This window comes from Tachyglossus aculeatus, chromosome 7 (assembly GCF_015852505.1).
Source record: "Tachyglossus aculeatus isolate mTacAcu1 chromosome 7, mTacAcu1.pri, whole genome shotgun sequence".
NCBI lineage: Eukaryota > Metazoa > Chordata > Mammalia > Monotremata > Tachyglossidae > Tachyglossus > Tachyglossus aculeatus.
In genome coordinates, this window is record NC_052072.1 from 58,995,797 (window position 1) to 59,016,175 (window position 20,379).

Sequence of the window (20,379 nt, forward strand, 5' to 3'; positions counted from 1 at the left end):
CTGGGATTAGAACCCAAGTCCTCTGACTCCTAGGCCCGCGGTCTTTCCACTGCTTCTTCTAGTTATGAGGGTTGACAAATTTTTCTACTTCTGACGCTGGTGAGAAGTGTCCCAAAGGGGTGTCTGGCTAATCAAAACTCCGAGATAAACATCCTGAACCTCTCCATCATTTTTTTAAGGGATTGACTGGAAAAGGAACTTAATGGCTTCTGCTTCTGCTTCTAATAGTTTTACCAAGTAACCTTTGCCCTCTGGCTTCAGCAGAAAAATGTAACTGACAAGCTGATAAATAATACCCTTCCTCCGGGGCCATCCACAGTGATGGTGGTTATTGGGGTGCAGGGCCCCAGTGGCAGGGAAGGGAGAGTTTAGATGTCAGAAATTCTGCGGTTAAATCTCCCTTCCCCATCCCCACAAAAGTATCTTGCAGTAGCCTAGGATTCAGAGAACCTGGGTTCTAATTCTGACTCTGCCACTTTACTGCTCCATGACCGTGGGCAAGTCACTTAAAGTCACAGTCACAAGTCTGTGCCTCAGTTTCCTCATTTGTAAAATGATAGGTCCAAACCCTTTCTCCCTCTTGCGTTAGAATGTGAGACCGGTGTGGGACAGAGATTGAGTTTGATCTGCATAGACTATATCTACCTGGTGCTTAGTACAGAGCTTACCACATCATAAACACATAACACATATCATTACCCCTCACCCTTCTGATCCGGAATCACTCAGTGATATTTGTTGAATGCTTAGTCCATGTAGACTGCTGTACTGAGCGCTTGGGAGAGTTGAGTAGTGTTAGTAGCGGTGATACTTGCCCTCAAGGATCTTCAAATCTGGCAATTCCAATCTTTCAGATGCCTCCCTGCACCTTCATTGTTCTCCTTTAGCCAGGGTCCGAGTCCCCTATTCCCTTTGTTCCCTGTTCATCCGTGCCGCCCCTTACGATGGCATCTCTTGGGAGGGAGGTGGTCCTGAGAACGTGGGGCCCAAGGCCTGTCCAGGTTGCCACCAAGAAGGGTAGGGAGGCAATGCCCGTAACTTAATAATAATAATAGTAGTGATGGTGGTATTTAAGTGCTTACTATATGCCAAGTACTGTGCTAAACACTGGGGTGAATACAAGCAAATCGGATTGGACACAGTGTCTGTCCCACGTGCGGCTCACAGTCTCAATCCCCATTTTCCAGATGAGGCAACTGAAGCCCAGAGAGGTGAAGTGACTTGCCCAGGGTCACACAGAAGAAACGGGGCAGAGCCGGGATTAGAACCGTGTCCTTCTGACTCCCAAGGCTGTGTTCTATCTACTAATGCCATGCTGCTTCCCCACCCTGCCCTTCTAGGTGACAGTCTGAACAGGCCGTAGGCGACCCCTCGCCTCTGCCAGGAAGCAGAGAATGGCCCTGCTCTGGACTGCCGTAACATCAAGGGGGCACCTGGGACAGAGGTGTGAGATTTGCATGCAGTAGGTGCCCAGAGATTTACTTGCCATGGGGTGGGGTGTAAGGCCGTTGCCCAGTTGGCTTGTATACAGCTTTGGGGCAGTGCGGAACGCTTTACCACGTGCTTGAGAGAGTATGACAGCCTCCATTTATTGAGCACCTGCTGTGTGCAGAGCACTGAAGTAAGCGCTCCCTTCTCACAAGGAGTTTACAGTCCACTAAGGTAGTCATGAAATTATATACAAGTCAGTCAGTGGTACTTATTGAACGCTTCCTACGTGCAGAGCACCAGACTAAGCACTTAGGAGAGTGCAGTATAACAGATACCTTCCCTGCCCATGACGAGCTTACAGATGGACTTCTCTGAGTTTATGCAAGCTTCCCCGGACAGAGGAAGGTGAGCTTTCCAAGCCCAGATCCCATCCTCTTTTCCTCCCTTGGAAACCCCATTGGGAGGGATTTACCTGTAAATAGTCCGAGCGGTTTTAAGTCAGCTCCCTGGCTGCAGCGGCGGTGCGGATCTGGAGCTGAAAGGGGTGACATTGGGCTCCTCTCTATGGCCCGGGTGGAGCCCTTCACACTGATCTCCATTTTTCCGGCCCCTCAGTCCAGCCTGGCCCGCTCCCAAGCCAGAGGAGGAAGGAAGGGCTCATGGAGTCTGTAAAGCACTTTGTAAGACAGTGCAAGGATGTGGAAGTACTAAAGGTGTGCAGAAATGCTGAGAAAGTAGGGAAGATGTGACCTAGGGGGAAGGAAACTTAAGAGAGGAAAGCCTCGAGGAGGAAATGAAATTGCAGAAGGATTTTTGAATAGGGTAAGAGTTGTGGTGGGGAAGATTTGGAGGGGGAAGATATTCCAGGCAGGAGCCAGGGGTCAGAGGAGGAAGAGGTGAGAATCAGGCACAAGAAGGTGTTAGGGAAGAAAGGGGAGAGAGACCTGGGCTGTAAGGGGAGAGTTAATAGGTGAGAGGGAGAGAGCTGAAAGAGTGCTTTAAAAGCAATGGTGAGAAATTTCTGTTTGATGCAGAGTTAAGCGGGTAGCCGTCGGGAGGTTTTGAGAAGTGGGGAGATGTGTGCCGAATGTCATATTAGATCATCATCATCATCAATCGTATTTATTGAGCGCCTACTATGTGCAGAGCACTGTACTAAGCGCTTGGGAAGTACAAATTGGCAACACATAGAGACAGTCCCTACCCAACAGTAGGCTCACAGTCTAAAAGGTCTAAAAGGTCTAACAGTCTATTAGATGAGTGAAGTAGAGGCCAGAGAGGGGAAAGACTGGATTTAGGGAGACTAGTAAGGAGATTATTGCAGTATTCAAGCCGGGATGTGGCTAGGACCCAGACCAGGTGGACAGTTGGATAGAGAGGGCAGAGCGGATCTGAGAAATACCGTGGAAGAAAATGACAGGATTTAGCAACAGACTAGATGTGAGAATTGAAAGAGCGAGGAATTGAGGAGTGTGCCCAGGTTGGATAGTTCAGAAACAGGGAAGATGGCATGTGGGGGTGTCAAGTTTGATGGGAAAGTCTGGTGGAGGAGAGATGAGTTCAGTTTGTGACAGACTGAGGGATTGGTGAGGCACCCTTATGGACAGGTTTTTTCAGGCAAGGGGAAGGAAGGGAGAAGTCAAGCCTATTCAGAGACTTGGGAGTCATTTCTAGAGAGGGGGTGGCAAATGGAGTCCCTGAGGAAGGTAGTATGAAGTGAGAAGAGAAACCCATAGTTAAGGGGTGACAGGTTGAAGAGGAACCAGTGAAAGAGACTGAGAGGAAAGGGAAGCAGCGTGGCCTAGTGGAAAGAACACGGGCCCTGGGAGTCAGAAGGATCTGGGTCCTAATCCTGGCTCTGCCACGTGCATGCTGTGTGACCCTGGGCAAATCTCTTCCCTGTGTCTATTAACTCATCTGTAAAATGGGGATTAAAACTGTGAGCCCCATGCGAGACATGGGCCGCGTCCAACCCGATTACCTTATATCTACCCCAATGCTTAGAGTGAAGTGCCTGGCACATAATAAATACTTAACAAATACCGTTTAAAAAAGGAGAAAAAAGAGGAAAATTGGGAAAGGGCTGTAGATTGTACGCTCTAAACTGCAAGATTGTTGTGGGCAGAGAATGTGTCTGTTATACTGTTGTGTGGTACTTTCCCAAGTGCTTAATTCAGTGCTGTGCACACAGTGAATGCTCAAGAAATAGGATTGATTGATCAAGCCAAGATTAGATATTCTTTGGAGGAAAAAGTAGTTCATTCATTGTCGTATTTATTGAGCGCTTACTGTGTGCAGAGCACTGTACTGTTTGGAAAGTACAAATCGGCAACATATAGAGACAGTCTGTACCCAACAACGGGCTCACAGTCTAGAAGGGGGAGACAGACAACAAAACAAAATAAGTAGACAGGTGTCAATAGTCTATGGTGTCATAGGCGGCTGAGAGGTCAAGGAGGATGAGGATTAGAGGAGCAGCATGGCATAGTGGATAGAGCACGGGCCTTGGAGTCGGAAGGTCATGGGTTCTAATCCCGGCTCCTCCGCTTGTCTGCTATGTGACCCATGGCAAGTCACTTCACTTCTCTGTGCCTCAGTTTCCTCATCTGTAAAATGGGGATTGAGACCGTGAGCCCCACATGGAACAGTGACTGTGTCCAACCCGATTTGCTTGTATCCACCCCAGCGCTTAGTACAGTGCCTCGCACATAGTAAGCACTTAAGTACTTCAATTATTATTATTATTATACAGTAGCACCCATTAGGCTTGGTGAGGAGGAGCTCATTGGTAACCTCAGAGTGCAGTCTCAGTGCAGTGAAGAGGCTGGAAACCAGATTATAGAGGGTCACTAAGGAAGGTGGAACAGAGGAAGCCAAGGCAGGGAGTATATGCATCCCACTTCAGTAATTTGCATGGAAATGGGAGCAGGGAAATTGGAATCCTTAGAGGCTGCAGTGGGATCCGGAAAAGATGAACACATTTAATGGCAATGGGAAAGAAGGAGCTGCCAGAGTGAGTGATTGAAGATGACAAATACCATCATCATCACGGCAGTTAAGGAGGGAAAGAAGATGGGAGCCACTGTTTTCAGATAGCGAGAGGTGATGTGGTCAGAGGTGTTGGTGGAAGGTATAGATTTTCAAAGTAGGAGAGAGATCTCTTGAGAGACAGCTGAGAGGGAATGAATCTCACTCTAGTGTGGGGTGATTATACAACCAAGTGCTTAGGTTTACCGTGTCCTAATGCACAGGTGACTTTTATAATGGCTGCGTAGACTGACATAAGTTGTTGAAATGATCCTTTTTTAAAACATAGTTCATTTTTGCCTTCCTTGATACATCCATGCCAACTAATCAATCAGGCAGTTGTATTTATTGAGTGCTTAATGTGTGCAGAGCACTGTACTAAGTGCATGGGATAGTACAATATAACAGAGTTAGTAGATATGTGACCTGCCCATAATGAGCTTACGGAAGGGTATATCCTTGCGAAAGCTCATTTTTAGGGAAATTTATGCTGTAATACACAGTCTGACATGGCACATGCCAGGCAGGGTATTTGAGTGGCACTGAACTAAACACGTAGGAGAGTACACAGAGTTAGAAAATGCTATCCCTGAACACACGGAGCTAAGTGCATGCTATAGGGAAGTGGCGTGTGCTCATGAACCATTTATTCAATAACAAGGCATGCCAAGCTCTATTAAGTAGAAAGTTCCCTTATTCCCTAATTGCATTCTAAAATGTGTATTGAAAGCACACATTATGATGGAACTGAGTGGATAAATAAAATGGGATTTATATATATATATTTTGTATATAATATATGGCATGTTAGTAAATGTAAGTCTACTGTTATTGAAACTTCCTTGCTCAATATTAAATAGCCATTAATGTGTCATCAGTAATTTAGCCAGCCATTCGGTAAAAGAACAGGTTTGGTGGTGTACTTTTATTCACTATATTTTCTCTACCTTTGGGTTTTTCTTTTTCCCCCCCCAGAGGGTATTTCATAGCAGTAAGACCTTTTGTTTCCATACAATTTCATTTGTTCTCGCTGTGTTCATTCCCCTAAATCAGTCCTCCAACGGCCCAGTCACTTCTAAATCAGCCACTTATGATGTCACAGAGAATTTGATTGCAGATGGGAGCAAGGGGAGTGAAAGTAAACAGTTGAATTTTTCAGAAATTCATCTCCCATTATTATGCAAATGCCTTTTGTTATATGAAAATGGAAACAACAACAGAAAATGGAAAACTCTGTAGTAGAGGTATCAGTAGTAGTGGTTTTTTTTTTTAAGTCCTTCCATTTGGGAACAAGATTCTCATAATTGCCCTCACCACTTCCTCCCCTAAGCTCTCATTCCCCACCCGATTAACATTAATGGTATTTATTGAACACTTACTATGTGCAGAGCACTGTACTACGTGGTTGGGAGAGCACAGTACAGTAGAGTTGGTAGACACGTCCCTGCCCACAAGGAGCTTACAGACTAGTCACGGATCTGAATTTTATTTTTTTTTAATGCTAATGCAGTAAGTTTGGGGAAATATAGGCATATAAGGTTGTTTGTATTAAAAGATGATCATCATCATCAATCGTATTTATTGAGCACTTACTGTGTGCAGAGCACTGTACTAAGCGCTTGGGAAGTACAAATTGGCAACATATAGAGACAGTCCCTACCCAACAGTGGGCTCACAGTCTAAAAGGGGGAGACAAAACCAAACATACTAACAAAATAAAATAAATGATACCCCTTATATGACCGACAGAGCAAGCATGGAATCCACAATCCCGGCCACACTCTGAACAAAAGAGGCCATCCCTGGTTGTGTTGCCATAAATCAGTGTCATCAATCGATGCGGAGAACTGTACTAAGCTCTTGGGAGAGTACAGTTCTTTCAATCGTATTTATTAAGCGCTTACTGTTCGGAGCACTGTACTAAGCCTTGGGAGAGTACAGTACAACAATAAACAGGCATATTCCGTGCCCACAACGAGCTTACGGTCTAGAGGGGGAGACAGGCGTTAATATAAATAAATAAATTGCAGGTCTGTACATAAGTGCTGTGGGGATGGGAGGGGATATGAATAAAGGGGAACGCAGAAGGGAGTGGGAGGGAGATAGGGCAATAACTGGAGGGAATTGTGAGGCCAAGGGAGGGTTATTTTTTAGGATACAGGGGACATGAGAAGCAGCGTGGCTTAGTGGAAAGAGCACGAGCTTGGGAGTCAGAGGTTGTGGGTTCTAATCCAGGCTCCACCATTTGTCAGCTGTGTGACTTCGGGCAAGTCACTTAACTTCTCTGGGCCTCAGTTACCTCATCTGTAAAATGGGGATTAAGACTGTGAGCCCCATGTGGGACAACCTGATCACCTCGTGTCAGCTCCAGCGCTTAGAACAGCGTTTGGCACATAGTAAGCGCTTAACAAATACCAACTATTATTATTATAATTGTGAGCATGTTTAATAATAATAATGGTACTTGTTAAGCACTTACTATGTGCCAAGCACTGTTCTAAGCACTAGGGTAGTTACAAGTTGATCAGGTTGGACACAGAGTCTGTCCCACATGGGGCTCGCACTCTTAATCCCCATTTTACGGCTGAGGTAACTGAGGCCCAGTGAAATGACTTGCCCAGGGTCACACAGCAGAAATGAGGTGGGGCCCGGATTAGAACGCGTGACCTTCTGACCTCCAGGCCCTTGGGTTATCCACTGCTTCTCAAAAGCAGCAGTGGGGAAGAAGCCTTTGAAGAGTGAAAGTGCAGTGCTCTGCACATAGTAAGCGCTCAATAAATACGATTGATGATGAAAGTTGCAGATGGCGGTCAGGGAGGGAAGAAGGGATGGGCAAGAACTTTGGTAAGATGTGAAGGGAAGAGGTCAGAAGTGCAAGTGGAGTAGATTTTGAGGTGAGGTGGGAGACCTTTTGATACCTTCCTGGGAAAGATGGGAGAGTTGAAGAAGGGACGGAAGGAGGCAGGGACTGGAGAGGAGCAGGGGAGATTTTCGGGAGATCACCCGGAATGGTTTCCATTTTTATCAGTAAAATACGTGGCCAGGTCACTGGGGCAAGAGATGGAGGTGGGTGGGGGCAAGGGGATGGGGGCTTGAGGAGGAAATTAAATTTCTAAAACAGCTGGCACAGGCAGTGGACAGCTGTTAAGGGAGTCAGGAATAACGATAATAATTTGCAGTGTTTGTTAAGCGCTTACTACGTGCCAGGTACCGTACTAAGCAGTGGGGTAGATAGATACAAGCAAATCGCACTGGACACAGTCCGTGTCCCACGTGGGGCTCACGGTCTCAATCCCCATTTTGGAGATGAGGGAACTGAGGCACAGAGAAGTGAAGTTACTGGCCCAAAGTCACACAGCAGACAAATGGTAGAGCCAGGATTAGACAGATGGAGAAATCACGTTGCTGGGTGGGCCTGTTTATTTATTCTCCCTTTGCTTAGTGCAGTGCTCCGAACACATTAAGCGCTAAATAAACATTGTTACTGCTACTGCTAGTAGGACCTTAATGAAACCCTAGTAATTGCTATTTAGTCTTGCAGGACTGTCTCTGTTGATATTGTGACTGGATGTTTTGCGAATAGTACATTATGCCTTTTGAATTATTCCTTGCGCTAGATGTTTTGATGACTTAATGGGCATTTTTGTAACAAAACCGCCCCTCTCCTCTTTAACATTATACTATCTATCTCAGCAATTCAGAGAGGGAGGTCGTGTCTGTTGTCATACGTTTAGTCTTTGAGAGAAGTAGAGAGGCCAGTGCCAGGTCTATAGCAGTAATTTTTCAGAGTCTGTAGGCCATGTTGCCTTTTATGTCTTAACCAAGCACGTTCTTGTAGCAGGTAAATGCAGGTCTTGGAGAAGCAGCGTGGCTCGGTAGAAAGAGCACGGGCTTTGGAATCAGAGGTCATGGGTTCAAATCCCGGCTCCACCGATTGTCGGCTGTGTGTCTTCGGGCAAGTCACTTAACTTCTCTGTGCCTCAGTTGCCTCATCTGTAAAATGAGGATTAAGACTGTGAGCCCCACATGGGACAACCTGATTACCTTGTATCCCCCAAGCGCTTAGAACAGTGCTTCGCACGCAGTAAACACTTAACAAATACCATTGTTATTATTATTATTACACCCTTTATAACCAAAATGTCCATTGCTAGATTCTCATCCACCTTTTAATGGGACAGTATTAGTCTCCTTTAAGGGCACATCCTATTTGTAACCAGCATGGCCTAGTGGATAGAGCCCGGGACTGGGAGTCAGAAGGCCCTGGGTTCTAATCGTGACTCTTCCACTAATCTGCTGTGTGACCTTGGGTAAGTCACTTCACTTCTCTGCGCCTTTGTTCCGTCTTCTGTAAAATGGGGATTTCGGCTGTGAACCCCAGGTGGGACAGGGACTGTCTCCCACCCATTTTGCTTATATCCACTGGAGTGCTTAGTACAGTGTTTGGCACATAGTATGCGCTTAACAAATACCACTGTCATTAAGTACAGTGCTCACAGCTACTTAAAGTGTTGCCATTATTCCTCTCTTCCAACAGCAGCAAAATACTGAAGGAGCCTGTTTGCCTGGGGGGATGTGAACATATCTTCTGTAGGTAAGTAGCTGGGACCTGAAGGATAAGAGCTATGGGCGGGATCATAATTCAGGTAGAATAAATCTGTGTCCCCCCTGACGTTTTATGAAAAGTGTAGTTTGAAAAATCACACATTTTTCAGCGACCTGAAGGCCTCAAATTTCATTCTGGGTCGACTTTGAGATGGTGGTCTTGTTTCCTCAAGAAGGAGCCAGTAACTGCAGTGTGAGAAGCAGCATGGCCCAGTGGATAGGGCAGGGGGTCTGGGAAGATGAAGATCGTGGGTTCTAATCCCGGCTCTGCCACTTGTCTGCTGTGTGACCGTGGGGAAGTCACTTCACTTCTCTGTGCCTCCGTTACCTCATCTGTGAAATGGGGATTGAGACTGTGAGCCCCACGTGGCACAGGGGCTATGGCCAACCCAATTTGCTTGTATCCACCCCAGCGCTTAGTACAGTGACTGGCACATAGTAAGTGCTTAACAAATACCATTATTATTATTATTATTATTATTATTATCCCATTCGAAAACACATCTCTCTGTTGCTTGTTGCACTTGTGAGTGTAAGCTCTTCGAGTGCAAGGATCCTGCCTATCGATTCTATTGTACTCTCCCAGGGTTTAATACATACTGTGCCGTCAATCAATTTATGATGTTTATTATTTTATTCATTCAGAGAAGCAGCGTAGCTCAGTGGAAAAAGCACGGGCTTTGGAGTCAGAGGTCATGGGTTCGAATTCCGGCTCCGCCACATGTCTGCTGTGTGACCTTGGGCAAGTCACTTAACTTCTCTGAGCCTCAGTTACCTCATCTGTAAAGTGGGGATGAAGACTGTGAGCCCCACGTGGGACAACCTGATCACCTTGCATCCCCCCAGCGCTTAGAACAGTGCTTTGCACATAGTAAGCGCTTAACAAATGCCATTATTATTATTATTATTATTCAGTCAGTCATATTTATTGAGCACTTACTGTGTGCAGAGCACTGTACTAAACGCTTGGGAAGTACAAATCAGCAACATATAGAGACTGTCCCTACCCAACAATGGGCTCACGGTCCAGAAGCGGGAGACAGACAACAAAACAAAGCAAAAAATGGTATTTGTCAAATGATTGCTCTGTGCTAAGCACTGTACTAAGTGCTGGGTTAGATGCAGGCTAATCAGGTTGGACACAGTCTCTGTCCCGCATGAGGCTCGCAGTCATAATCCCCATTTTACAGCTGAGGTGACTGAGGCACAAAGAAGTCAAGTGACTTGCCCAAGGTCACACAGCAGGCAAGTGGTGGAGCTGAGATTAGAACCCAGGTCCCTTCTGACTCTCAGGCATGTGCTATATCCACTTGGCAAAGCTGCTCCTAACAAACAGTCTTCCTGAGCGCTTACTGTGTGCAGAACACTGAATGTAGTGCTTGGGAGAGTACATCATCATCATCATCAATCGTATTTATTGAGCGCTTACTATGTGCAGAGCACTGTACTAAGGGCTTGGGAAGTACAAATTGGCAACATATAGAGACAGTCCCTAGACTAGACAGTGTACCAGAGTTCGTAGAAACATTCCCTGCTCACGAGCACCTTAGAGTCTAGAGGGGGAGTGGATAGTTTAGAGTTTAGCTGCCATTGTTGATTTTATTTTGAAGAACCAGTGTTATGCAAGTACTGAAAATTTACAAATGAACAGTTAAAAAAAATCCTGTAAAACAAGGGCACAGTTATCTGCTCAGGTAAATAATCCCCCAAGAAACTCTCAAATGAGGACAGAAAGAGTAGTTTGTGGTATTTTTTTTAAGTACTTTGTGCCAAGCACTGTAGAAAGTGGCGTAAGTCTAGATTATCAGGTCCCATAAAGGGCTCACAGACTAATTAAGAGGGAGAACAAGATGCTGATGCCCCATTTTGCAGATGAGGAAACTGAGGCCCAGGAAAGTTAAGTGACAGGGGAACCAGCATGGTGTAGTGGACAGAGTATGGGCCTGGGATTCAGAGGACTGGCGTTCTAATCCCTGCTCCAACACTTGTCTGCTGTGTGACCTTGGGCAAGTCACTTAACTTCTATGTTAAATGGGGAATAAGGCTGTGAGCCCCATGTGTCCAATCTGATTATCTTGTATCTATCCCGGTGCTTAGTACAGTGCCTGGCATACATTAAGCACTTAACAAATACCATTAAAAAAAATCACAAGGTCACACAACAGACAAGTGGTGGAGCTGGGATTAGAATCCAGGTCCTCTATCTCCCAGCCCCATAAAGAAAAGAGTAACTTTGATTTTTGACGCCTTCTTCTGATCCTGAATATTTCCTAGTTCTGAGTCATAAAGGTGATGATGATGATGGCATTTGTTAAGCGCTTACTATGTGCAAAGCACTGTTCTAAGCGCTGGGTTGTTCCAAGGTTGTACAAGCTGATCAGGTTGTCCCACATGGGTCTCACAGTCTTAATCCCCATTTGACAGATGAGGTAACTGAGGCACAGAGAAGTGAAGTGACTTGCCTAAAGTCACAGAGCTGACAATTGGTGGTTGCGGGATTTGAACCCATGACCTCTGACTCCAAAGCCCGTGCCCTCTCCACTGAGCCACGCTGCTTCTATGTTATTCTATGTTAAAATGTTATTCTGAATCTGTGCAGCACTGCAGTTCCTACTCTGTAACTGTGGGTTGGAAGGGAAGCCCCTTTCTCTCCTTCCCTATTGTTTTGTGGCTATTGATGTTGTGGAAAAAAATGTTTCCTTTTTCCTCAACTCAAAGCGGAAAATCAATCAATCAATCAATCAATCGTATTTATTGAGCGCTTACTGTGTGCAGAGCACTGTACTAAACGCTTGGTAAGTACAAGTTGGCAACATATAAAGACTGTCCCTACCCAACAGTGGGCTCACAGTCTAAACGGGGAGACAGAGAACAAAACCAAACATACTAACAAAATAAAATAAATAGAATAGATAGGTACAAGTAAAATAAATAAATAAATAGAGTAATAAGTACGTACAAACATATATACATATATACAGGTGCTGTGGGGAAGGGAAGGAGGTAAAACGGGGGGAATGGAGAGGGGGACGAGGGGGAGAGGAAGGAGGAGGCTCAGTCTGGGAAGGCCTCCTGGAGGAGGTGAGCTCTCAGCAGGGCCTTGAAGGGAGGAAGAGAGCTAGCTTGGCGGATGGGCAGAGGGAGGGCATTCCAGACCCGGGGGTTGACGTGGGCCGGGGGTCGACGGCGGGACAGGCGAGGACAAGGTACGGTGAGGAGATTAGCGGCAGAGGAGTGGAGGGTGCGGGGTGGGCTGTAGAAGGAGAGAAGGGAGGTGAGGTAGGAGGGGGTGAGGTGATGGAGAGCCTTGAAGCCCAGGGTGAGGAGTTTCTGCTTGATGCGTAGGTTGATTGGTAACCACTGGAGATTTTTGAGGAGGGGAGTAACATGCCCTGAGCGTTTCTGGACAAAGACAATCCGGGCAGCGGTGTGAAGTATGGATTGAAGTGGGGAGAGACAAGAGGATGGGAGATCAGAGAGGAGGCTGATACAGTAATCCAGACAGGATAGGATGAGAGCTTGAACGAGCAGGGTAGCAGTTTGGATGGAGAGGAAAGGGTGGATCTTGGCAATGTTGTGGAGCTGAGACCGGCAGGTTTTGGTGACGGCTTGGATGTGAGGGGGGAATGACAGACACATCATCTGCCGACAGACAGTTTACAGTCTAGAGTGGGATGTAAGTCTGTCATCAAATGTACCTCAAGGATGCCACCACATTTTCAAGGAACAAGACCCACAGGTATCAGGAAATATGCTTGCAGTGAGAAGTGTTAGCTTGAAAGAAGATTTTCATTCTTCCCAAGGTGGCATAGTGGATAGAGCCTGGGCCTGGAGGTCAGAAGGACCTGGGTTCTAATCCCAGTTCTGCTATTTGTTCGCCATGTGACCTTGGACAAGTCACTTCAATCCTCCATGCCTCAGTTACCTCGCCTGTAAAATGGGGATTGAGACTGAGCACCCACATGGGTCAGGGACTTTGTCCAATCCTGTTTTCTTGTATCTTGTATCTACCTCAGTGCTTAGTACAGTGCCAAGCACATAGTAAGCACTTAACAAATACCACAATTATTATTGTTATTAGAGTAAACGACTCTGTCAACTGGCTGGAGCCAGTGAGGCAAGATTCTCATGTCATTGGCAAATTTTCAGGCACTTTATAGCCTTTAATTTGACTTAAAATAAATCGGGGCACCCAACATATCTGTTGGTGTAATTTTACTACCTCTGTACTTTAAAAGTGTACCTGGTGATGGGAACATTTATGTTATTTATGTTAGTTAGGTTTGGAAGATTTTTGTTTTCCAGATTTACTGAAATTCTCTCAATTTCTACCAGGGATAAACTCCCTTAGGGGAATCCTACTGATATAAGGTTGTGAGAGACTGCAGTGCATCTTGGAATGTGTTTCTGAGATTGGAAAAAATATTGGAAGGATAACTCTTTCTGGGATGGTTTAAATTTAGGAGTACCTGAAGGTGGAGGAATGGGCATGGAGGTTTCTTCTGTGGTTTTGCTACTTTATCTTTCTAATCACAGTAGACTGTCACATTTCAGAGATTTATGTATATGAAACAATATCTTTTTCCTCTTAAAATAATATAGGGCTTTTAAATGCTTTCTCCATCTTCTTCTCCCCACATCCTGGCCCCATCATTTTCATTCAGTTGTAAATAATGTACTATCCAATTCAGTGGACCATCTCCAGTAATATTTGGTAATATATTTTGGATTAGAGACCATTAGATTTGTATAGATGGCTTTCAGGAAGATATTATTGGTATGCTCGCTCCTGAAAAATGGAACAATTTTTAATTCAAATGAGATAGTTGAAATCCAAGCATATCAAAGATGTAAGCTCGCATTAACCAAAGTAGTCAATTGAAAAATGATTTAGAGGAAAGCTGATCTAGTTTCAGTGATGGAATGTATTGGAAACTCTGATCTGGTTTGTTTTATTTTCCTGTTTGCCTGGTTTCAGTATTAGACTGTTATGTTATGCTTCACAAAATTGAGATTGGGATCCCGTATAACATCAGCTAGGAATAAAGTTAACCATGCAGTATTCTGGGCATTCCAAGAAAGGTGAGTGGTTAGAAACTCCAACAAGAATCTAGTTAATAGCTATGGGTAGCCTCCATTAATCCCGTCTGAACCAGATCCCGAACAGGATAATAGCCAAAATTGAGACTTAATCATTTTTCCTAATTGGAGAAAATAGCAGAAGAAGATATCAAAATTGAGGTTTCCAGAATGATATTTCAAGCCACCGGTATTTCAGGCTGCAAATGCAAAGCTTGAGTGCCTGAATGCCAGAAACTCATCAGCACGTGCTTAGCCACGTGGCAAGCTTTAGGGTTTGCACTGTGGAAGTGGTTTGGAAAAGGTTATTATATTATTATAAAGTAACCTATATTAGCTCTTGCTAGCCTTCTTTTTTTACCCCAAATAGAGCTAAGCAGAGAGAACTGCATTACCACATGGAAATACTTCTGGTTGGGTCCCAGGAAACAGATAAAACGTGGCACAACTCAGCACTGAAACTCTTAATGAGGAAAACTCTGTGTTGTCCCTGGGGATAGACTACTCCCGCTATTGGCAGAGAAGCTGGCCTCATCCCAGAGAGCTTTTGGGAAGTATGGAAGAAGCCAGCCCTTTTGCCCTGTGGAATGAGTAGTTTAATGCTCCTTTCCCTTCAGTCCTCCTCGCAGCTCTGCTGCTAAAAGTGGAACTCATCATCTAACAGTGAAGTAAAATGGCAGACTTTTCTGCAGGTATTGGAAAGTGAATTGTGAGTATTCCTGTACCGAATATGAGATATGTAAGTGGCTCAGCGTTTTAAAAGGTAGCAGTTAAAAAAAAAAAAGTTCTGGTCTTTGGAGTAATTTACATTCTTTTTTGTGTTGATCTATAATTTAATTGTGACACTTTTTTCTGATTTTTTTAAGCGCTTGTGTAGTTGACTGCATCGGTGCTGAATGTCCCGTGTGCCACACGCCAACCTGGATACAAGATGTGCAGATAAATAGGCAATTAGCGAATACGATCCAACTTTTCAGCAAGCTCCAGACTCTGCTGAACAACACTGAGCCTGCGGGTAAGAAAGGAAATTTGTGCTCCATTAAATGCTCACTACATTCTGTAGCACTCAACTAGCACTGGACAACTAGCCTTCCTTGACTAAGCCCTTCTCTCCTCTTCTCCCACTCCCTTCTGTGCTTGCTCTTACCTGCTCCTTCCTTCATCCTCCCTCCCATCCCCACAGCACTCCCACTAAGCCATATATGTGAAATTTAGTTTAATGTCTACCCCTCATGCTAGATGGAGGACAGGGATCATGTCTACTTCCTCTGTTGTGTCCTCCCAAGAGCTATGCTCAGCACAGAGTTAGCGCTCACATACCATTGATGAGTTGAGAGTGAGGTACAGTTAGAAGGTTTGAATGGGAGGAACAAAGAGAGCAAACTGGAGAGCAAACCAGGGGGAAGGAGATTGATACATCAGAGAGAGCTCCTGGAGAAACTTGAAGCCAGTGGCAAGGTATTTTTTTGTTTGATGTTGGAGGACTATGGGCTACCATTGGAAGTTTTTGGGGAAGTGGAGACACATGGGTATAGGAGAGTTTCAGGAAGATAATCTAGGCAGCATTAATCATTCATTCATTCAGTCGTATTTATTGAGCGCTTACTGTGTGTAGAGCAGTGTACTAAGCGCTTGGGAAGTACAAGTCGGCAATGTATAGAGACGGCCCCTACCCAACATCGGACTCACAGTCTAGAAGGGGGAGACAGACAACAAAACAAAACATTATGGAGGGTGGACTGATGGGAAAGGGACAGGGGGTACAGTGAAGACCGGAGGCTGATTCAGTAGTTTTTTGTTGATCTATATTGTGATCCTTTGTGTTTAAAGAGTTTGCTGAAGGTATCCGTGACCGAAAAGACTAGCTTTTGACCTGCCTTCCTTCTCAATCAATTAGATTTTTTCTCTTATTTGTTAATCGCATATATCCTTACACTTTGGCATTTCCCTGTCTGTAATTTATTGTAATGTCTGTCTCCCCGGCTGGACTGAAAGTTTCTCATGTGCAAGGGATCGTGTCGCCGAACTCTATTGTACTCTTCCAAATGCTTAGTAGAGTGCCCTTCACACAGTAAGCGCTCAATAGATACCATCGAATGATTGAAAAGGTATGGCTTCTGATGCTCCAAATTTCAGCCTCGTGAGCCAGTATCTTTGTGTCAGTTGAACCATGTCAACCCTGACCCTGCATATCAGTGTGATTTTTCAGTAATAGTGATGAAAGTAATAGATTCAAGCAAAACGACCCAAGATGGTTGACTCAATTTTAAAGGGTATCCAAACTCTTGCAATGATGAATTGCAGATAGAGAATTACATTTTCATATTTGACTCTGAAGAGTGATATTTGTAATGGTAACAAAAAGTGTGCTGGATTGACAGCCCTAAGAATTGGAACAACTTCCCAGGAGGGCCCGAAATTCCTCCTGCCTCGTTCTCCGTAGGAATTACACACGGTGATAAGCAGGTTCTTCATTTTCTTAGGCCACTCATCATTTCAAATACCAAATTTTCCCCAGCAGTAGGATCATTGCAGGCATAAGATGGCTCACATTCTCCAAAGATAGATTGAAGTTATTTTATTTGGACACTAACCTGATGTTCATCAGGTGATAACGACTATCAGGATCACCACTCTCTGAAATGCACTTAAAGTTAATTTTTCTTTATGGTGTTTGTTAAAGCTCTTAATATGGGCCAGACACTATACTAAGGGGTGGGGCAGATACAAATTCATCAGGTTGGTTACAGTCCTTATCCCTCATAGGGCTCACAGTCTTAATCCCCAGTTTACAGATGAGGTAGCCAAAATAACTGTGTTCTGTCTATGTGACCATGATTCTCATGCTGCACTGAAAACTCAGTTATCTGGGCTGCAGAGGAATGAGGTTACCCTGGATTTTGAGAAGTCTAGATAATTCAATCATTGTATTTATTGAGCACTTACTGTGTGGAGAGCACTGTACTAAGCGCTTGGGAGAGTACAATGTAAAAATAAACAGACATATTCCCTGCCTACAATGAGCTTAGAATCTAGAGGATGAGTTTACAGTCTAGAGGACAAGCTTACAGTCTAGAGGATGAGCAAAAGGATAGGGTTAGACATGCAGGTGGAGGGGTAGAATTGGAATGGAAGCAAGAGATCAGCTCTCTAAACACCATTGGAAAGGATGGGAGAATCGAGGGGGATAGGAGAGGGTGGGACTGGAGAGGTTCAGTGGAGATTTTAGGGAGATCATGCCTGAGGGCTTCAATTTTATCCTTGAATTAATGTAATTCAAGTTGACTTCAGATAGCTCTCAAGTGTAGCTTTGATTTCTTAGTGTGGAGTGCTTTTTCCATTACAGTAACTGCTGTTTTCTATAAATTTATGCTGGGAGGTGAAGAGTATTTTCTGTAGTGGTTCCTTGATTAGATAGGCCTAATTACTTGGTAAATACAAGGTCTGCCGATAAAGGCACAACTTTTTTTAGGCACTTAGTTCTGAAAGCCTAAAGCAGTAAAACAGTAAGTACCTAATCTTGGATATAACCCAGAAAGAATCCATCCCACTGTCTTCCTAAGGCGATGTGAAAATTTCTCAGGCAAAATTCTATGAAATAGAGAGATTCATTTATTCAGTCATATTTATTGAGCACTTACTGTGTGCACAGAACTGTACTAAGTACTTGGGAGAGTACAGTATAACAATACACAGATACGTTCCCTGCCCACAACAAGTTGACAGTCTATTCCTAGGTGATTTGTAAGGCTCCAGCTTGGCCAAAGGTAGATGCCTTTTACTCCTAGGACTTTGAGGTGTTATCTTAGACTGTGAGCCCACTGTTGGGTAGGGACTGTCTTTATATGTTGCCAACTTGTACTTCCCAAGCGCTTAGTACAGTGCTCTGCACACAGTAAGCGCTCAATAAATACGATTGATTGATTGATCCAGGAAATATAGGCTCTTTGATTTGATTTTTTTTTTAATTGGGATTTGTTAAGCACTTACTATATGCCAGACACTGTTCTAAGTGCTGGGATAGATACAAGCTCATTCATTCATTCATACAATCGTATTTATCAAGCACTTACTGTGTGAAAAGCACCGTACTAAGCTCTTGGGAAGTCCAGTTCAGCAACACATAAAGCTAAAAATAAAGCAAGCTAATCAGAGTGGACACTGTCTCTTTCCCACATGGGGCTCATAGCCTTAATCCCCATTTGACAAGTGGGGAAACTGAGGTACCGAGAAGTGAAGCGACTTGCCCAGGGTCACGCAGCAAACAAGTTGGCGGAGCCAGGATTAGAACCCATATTCTTCCGACTTCCAGGATCGTGCTCTATCCACTAGGCCATGCTGCTTCTCTGGAAACAGTTCTTTGAATCTTTTGACATTTACAGGGACAAGCAGCTTCCAAAAGGAATTTTTCCAAGTGATTGCTCATCACATGGCTAAAAACAGTGGAATTGCAGTCAGTCATTCAATCAGTCATGTTTACTGAGCACTTACTATTTGCAGACCACTGTACTAAGCACTTGGGAGAGTATAATACAACAGAATTAGCAGACACATCTTCCTTGTAAGGTATTCCTTTCCCTTATTGGGACCCAGTAGCAGCTTCTGTGTCTCTCCAAGTTTAATGATCTGGTTTATAAATGACCACTATGAAGGCACAAGTTGAGAAGCCGTGTGGCCTAGTAGATAGAACATGGGCCTGGGAGTTGGAAGGACCTGAGTTCTAATCCCATCTCTGCCATTTGTCTGCTGTATGACCCTGGGCAAGTCACTTAACTTCTCCGTGCCTCGGCTATCTGATCTGTAAAATGAGGATTAAGACTGTGAGCTCCACGTGGGAAATGCACTGTGTCCAATCTGATTAGCTTGCATCTACCCCAGTGCTTAGTACAGTGCCTGGCACATAGTAAGTGCTAATGAATACCATCAAAAAGTGCAGGTTGCTCACCATTATCCGGGTCACAGATGCGTTCAGGCCAGACCGCCCCCTCAAGAGCCGTGCTTTGCACATAGTAAGCGCTTAACAATTGCCATCATCATTATTATTTTTATTATCTCTCCGGGTCTGTTTGGAATATTCTGGGAGAGGACTAACTTTCGGCCAATAGGGGGAAAAGTTGCATCCTCCCCATGGGAGTGGCACTCACCCGGATGAGTGAATGAGTATTGGCTGAAAATGGTGTTGCAGGCCTGACTCTGCTCTGAAATCAATCATTCATTCAATCAGAGGTATTTATTGAACACTTTCTGCGTACAAAGCACTGTACTAGGCACTTAGGAGAGTCCAATCCAATCCCCACCCTCAGGGAGTTTACAGTCTAGTGGATAATAATAATCGTGGCTTCTGCTAAGCGCTTACTATGTTTCAAACACTGTACTAAGCCCTGGGGTAGATACAAGATAATCAGATTGGGCATCATCCCTGTCCCACCTGAGGTTTATAGTCTAATTAGGAGAGAGAACAGGCAACTGGTCCTCATTTTACCGATGAGGAGACAAACGTGGAGCAGGTCAGTGACTTGCCCAAGGTCACACAGCAGGCAAACAGCAAAGCTGGGATTAGAACCCAGGTCATATGACACCCAGGCCTGTGTCCTTTCTACTCAGCTATGCTCGATCCAGATAGAAAAATCCACCCCCATTTTGCCCCCTCCCAACTACCTCTGGGATAAAAAAGGGTTAAAGTAGGTTAATTTGGTCATGAGCATAATTTGTGGCTGATAAATTTGGTCCAAAAAGGTACCCCAAACAGAGAAAGGCTAGCTGAGCCCCAGGAATGCTGGCTGGCAAGGCTTGGGAAGAGAACTTCTCGTTTTGGTAGAATCTTCAAAATTTTGTAGGCACAGAGAACATCTCTTTGCCCCTGTGTGACTAAGCCTGTTAGGCTTTCATTAGTCGTTAGAGAAGAAGAAATGTAGATGTCTCCAAAGCCTTGATTTGGAAGTGACTTACTTTTAGAAAATGTATTTTCAGCTGATTACCCTCCGTTTCTTGATAAGAAAACTTGATTACAGAGTAATCCGTGTTCTCACTGGAAGCACTAGTATTTAGGCTTTCCTTATTTTCCTCTACCTCATCCATCCTACCTGTAGAGACCTTATTCTTGGAGCGACTCGCTAATGAATTCAGGGGAGTAGTCAGAGAAAATTCTGTAGTTGGCGTGATAAAGCAAGTGTGCTTTAAAAATGTTTTTGTCTATTTCTTTTCCAACTGAACCTTACTACTTGCATTTGCTATGCG

The 20,379-nt window shown here is 44.5% G+C and overlaps 1 protein-coding gene across 1 annotated transcript in view; it reads left to right on the top strand.

The window, feature by feature from the left end:
* Window positions 1-1,794: 1,794 nt before the first annotated feature.
* BARD1 (BRCA1 associated RING domain 1) overlaps window positions 1,795-20,379 on the top strand; it is an 87,359-nt gene continuing 68,774 nt past the window's right edge. The window contains exons 1-3 of the mRNA XM_038749629.1: window positions 1,795-1,836; window positions 8,996-9,052; window positions 15,009-15,157. Coding sequence (XP_038605557.1) covers window positions 1,811-1,836; window positions 8,996-9,052; window positions 15,009-15,157 — 232 coding nt within the window. The 5' untranslated portion in view covers window positions 1,795-1,810. The remainder of the gene's footprint in view (window positions 1,837-8,995; window positions 9,053-15,008; window positions 15,158-20,379) is intronic.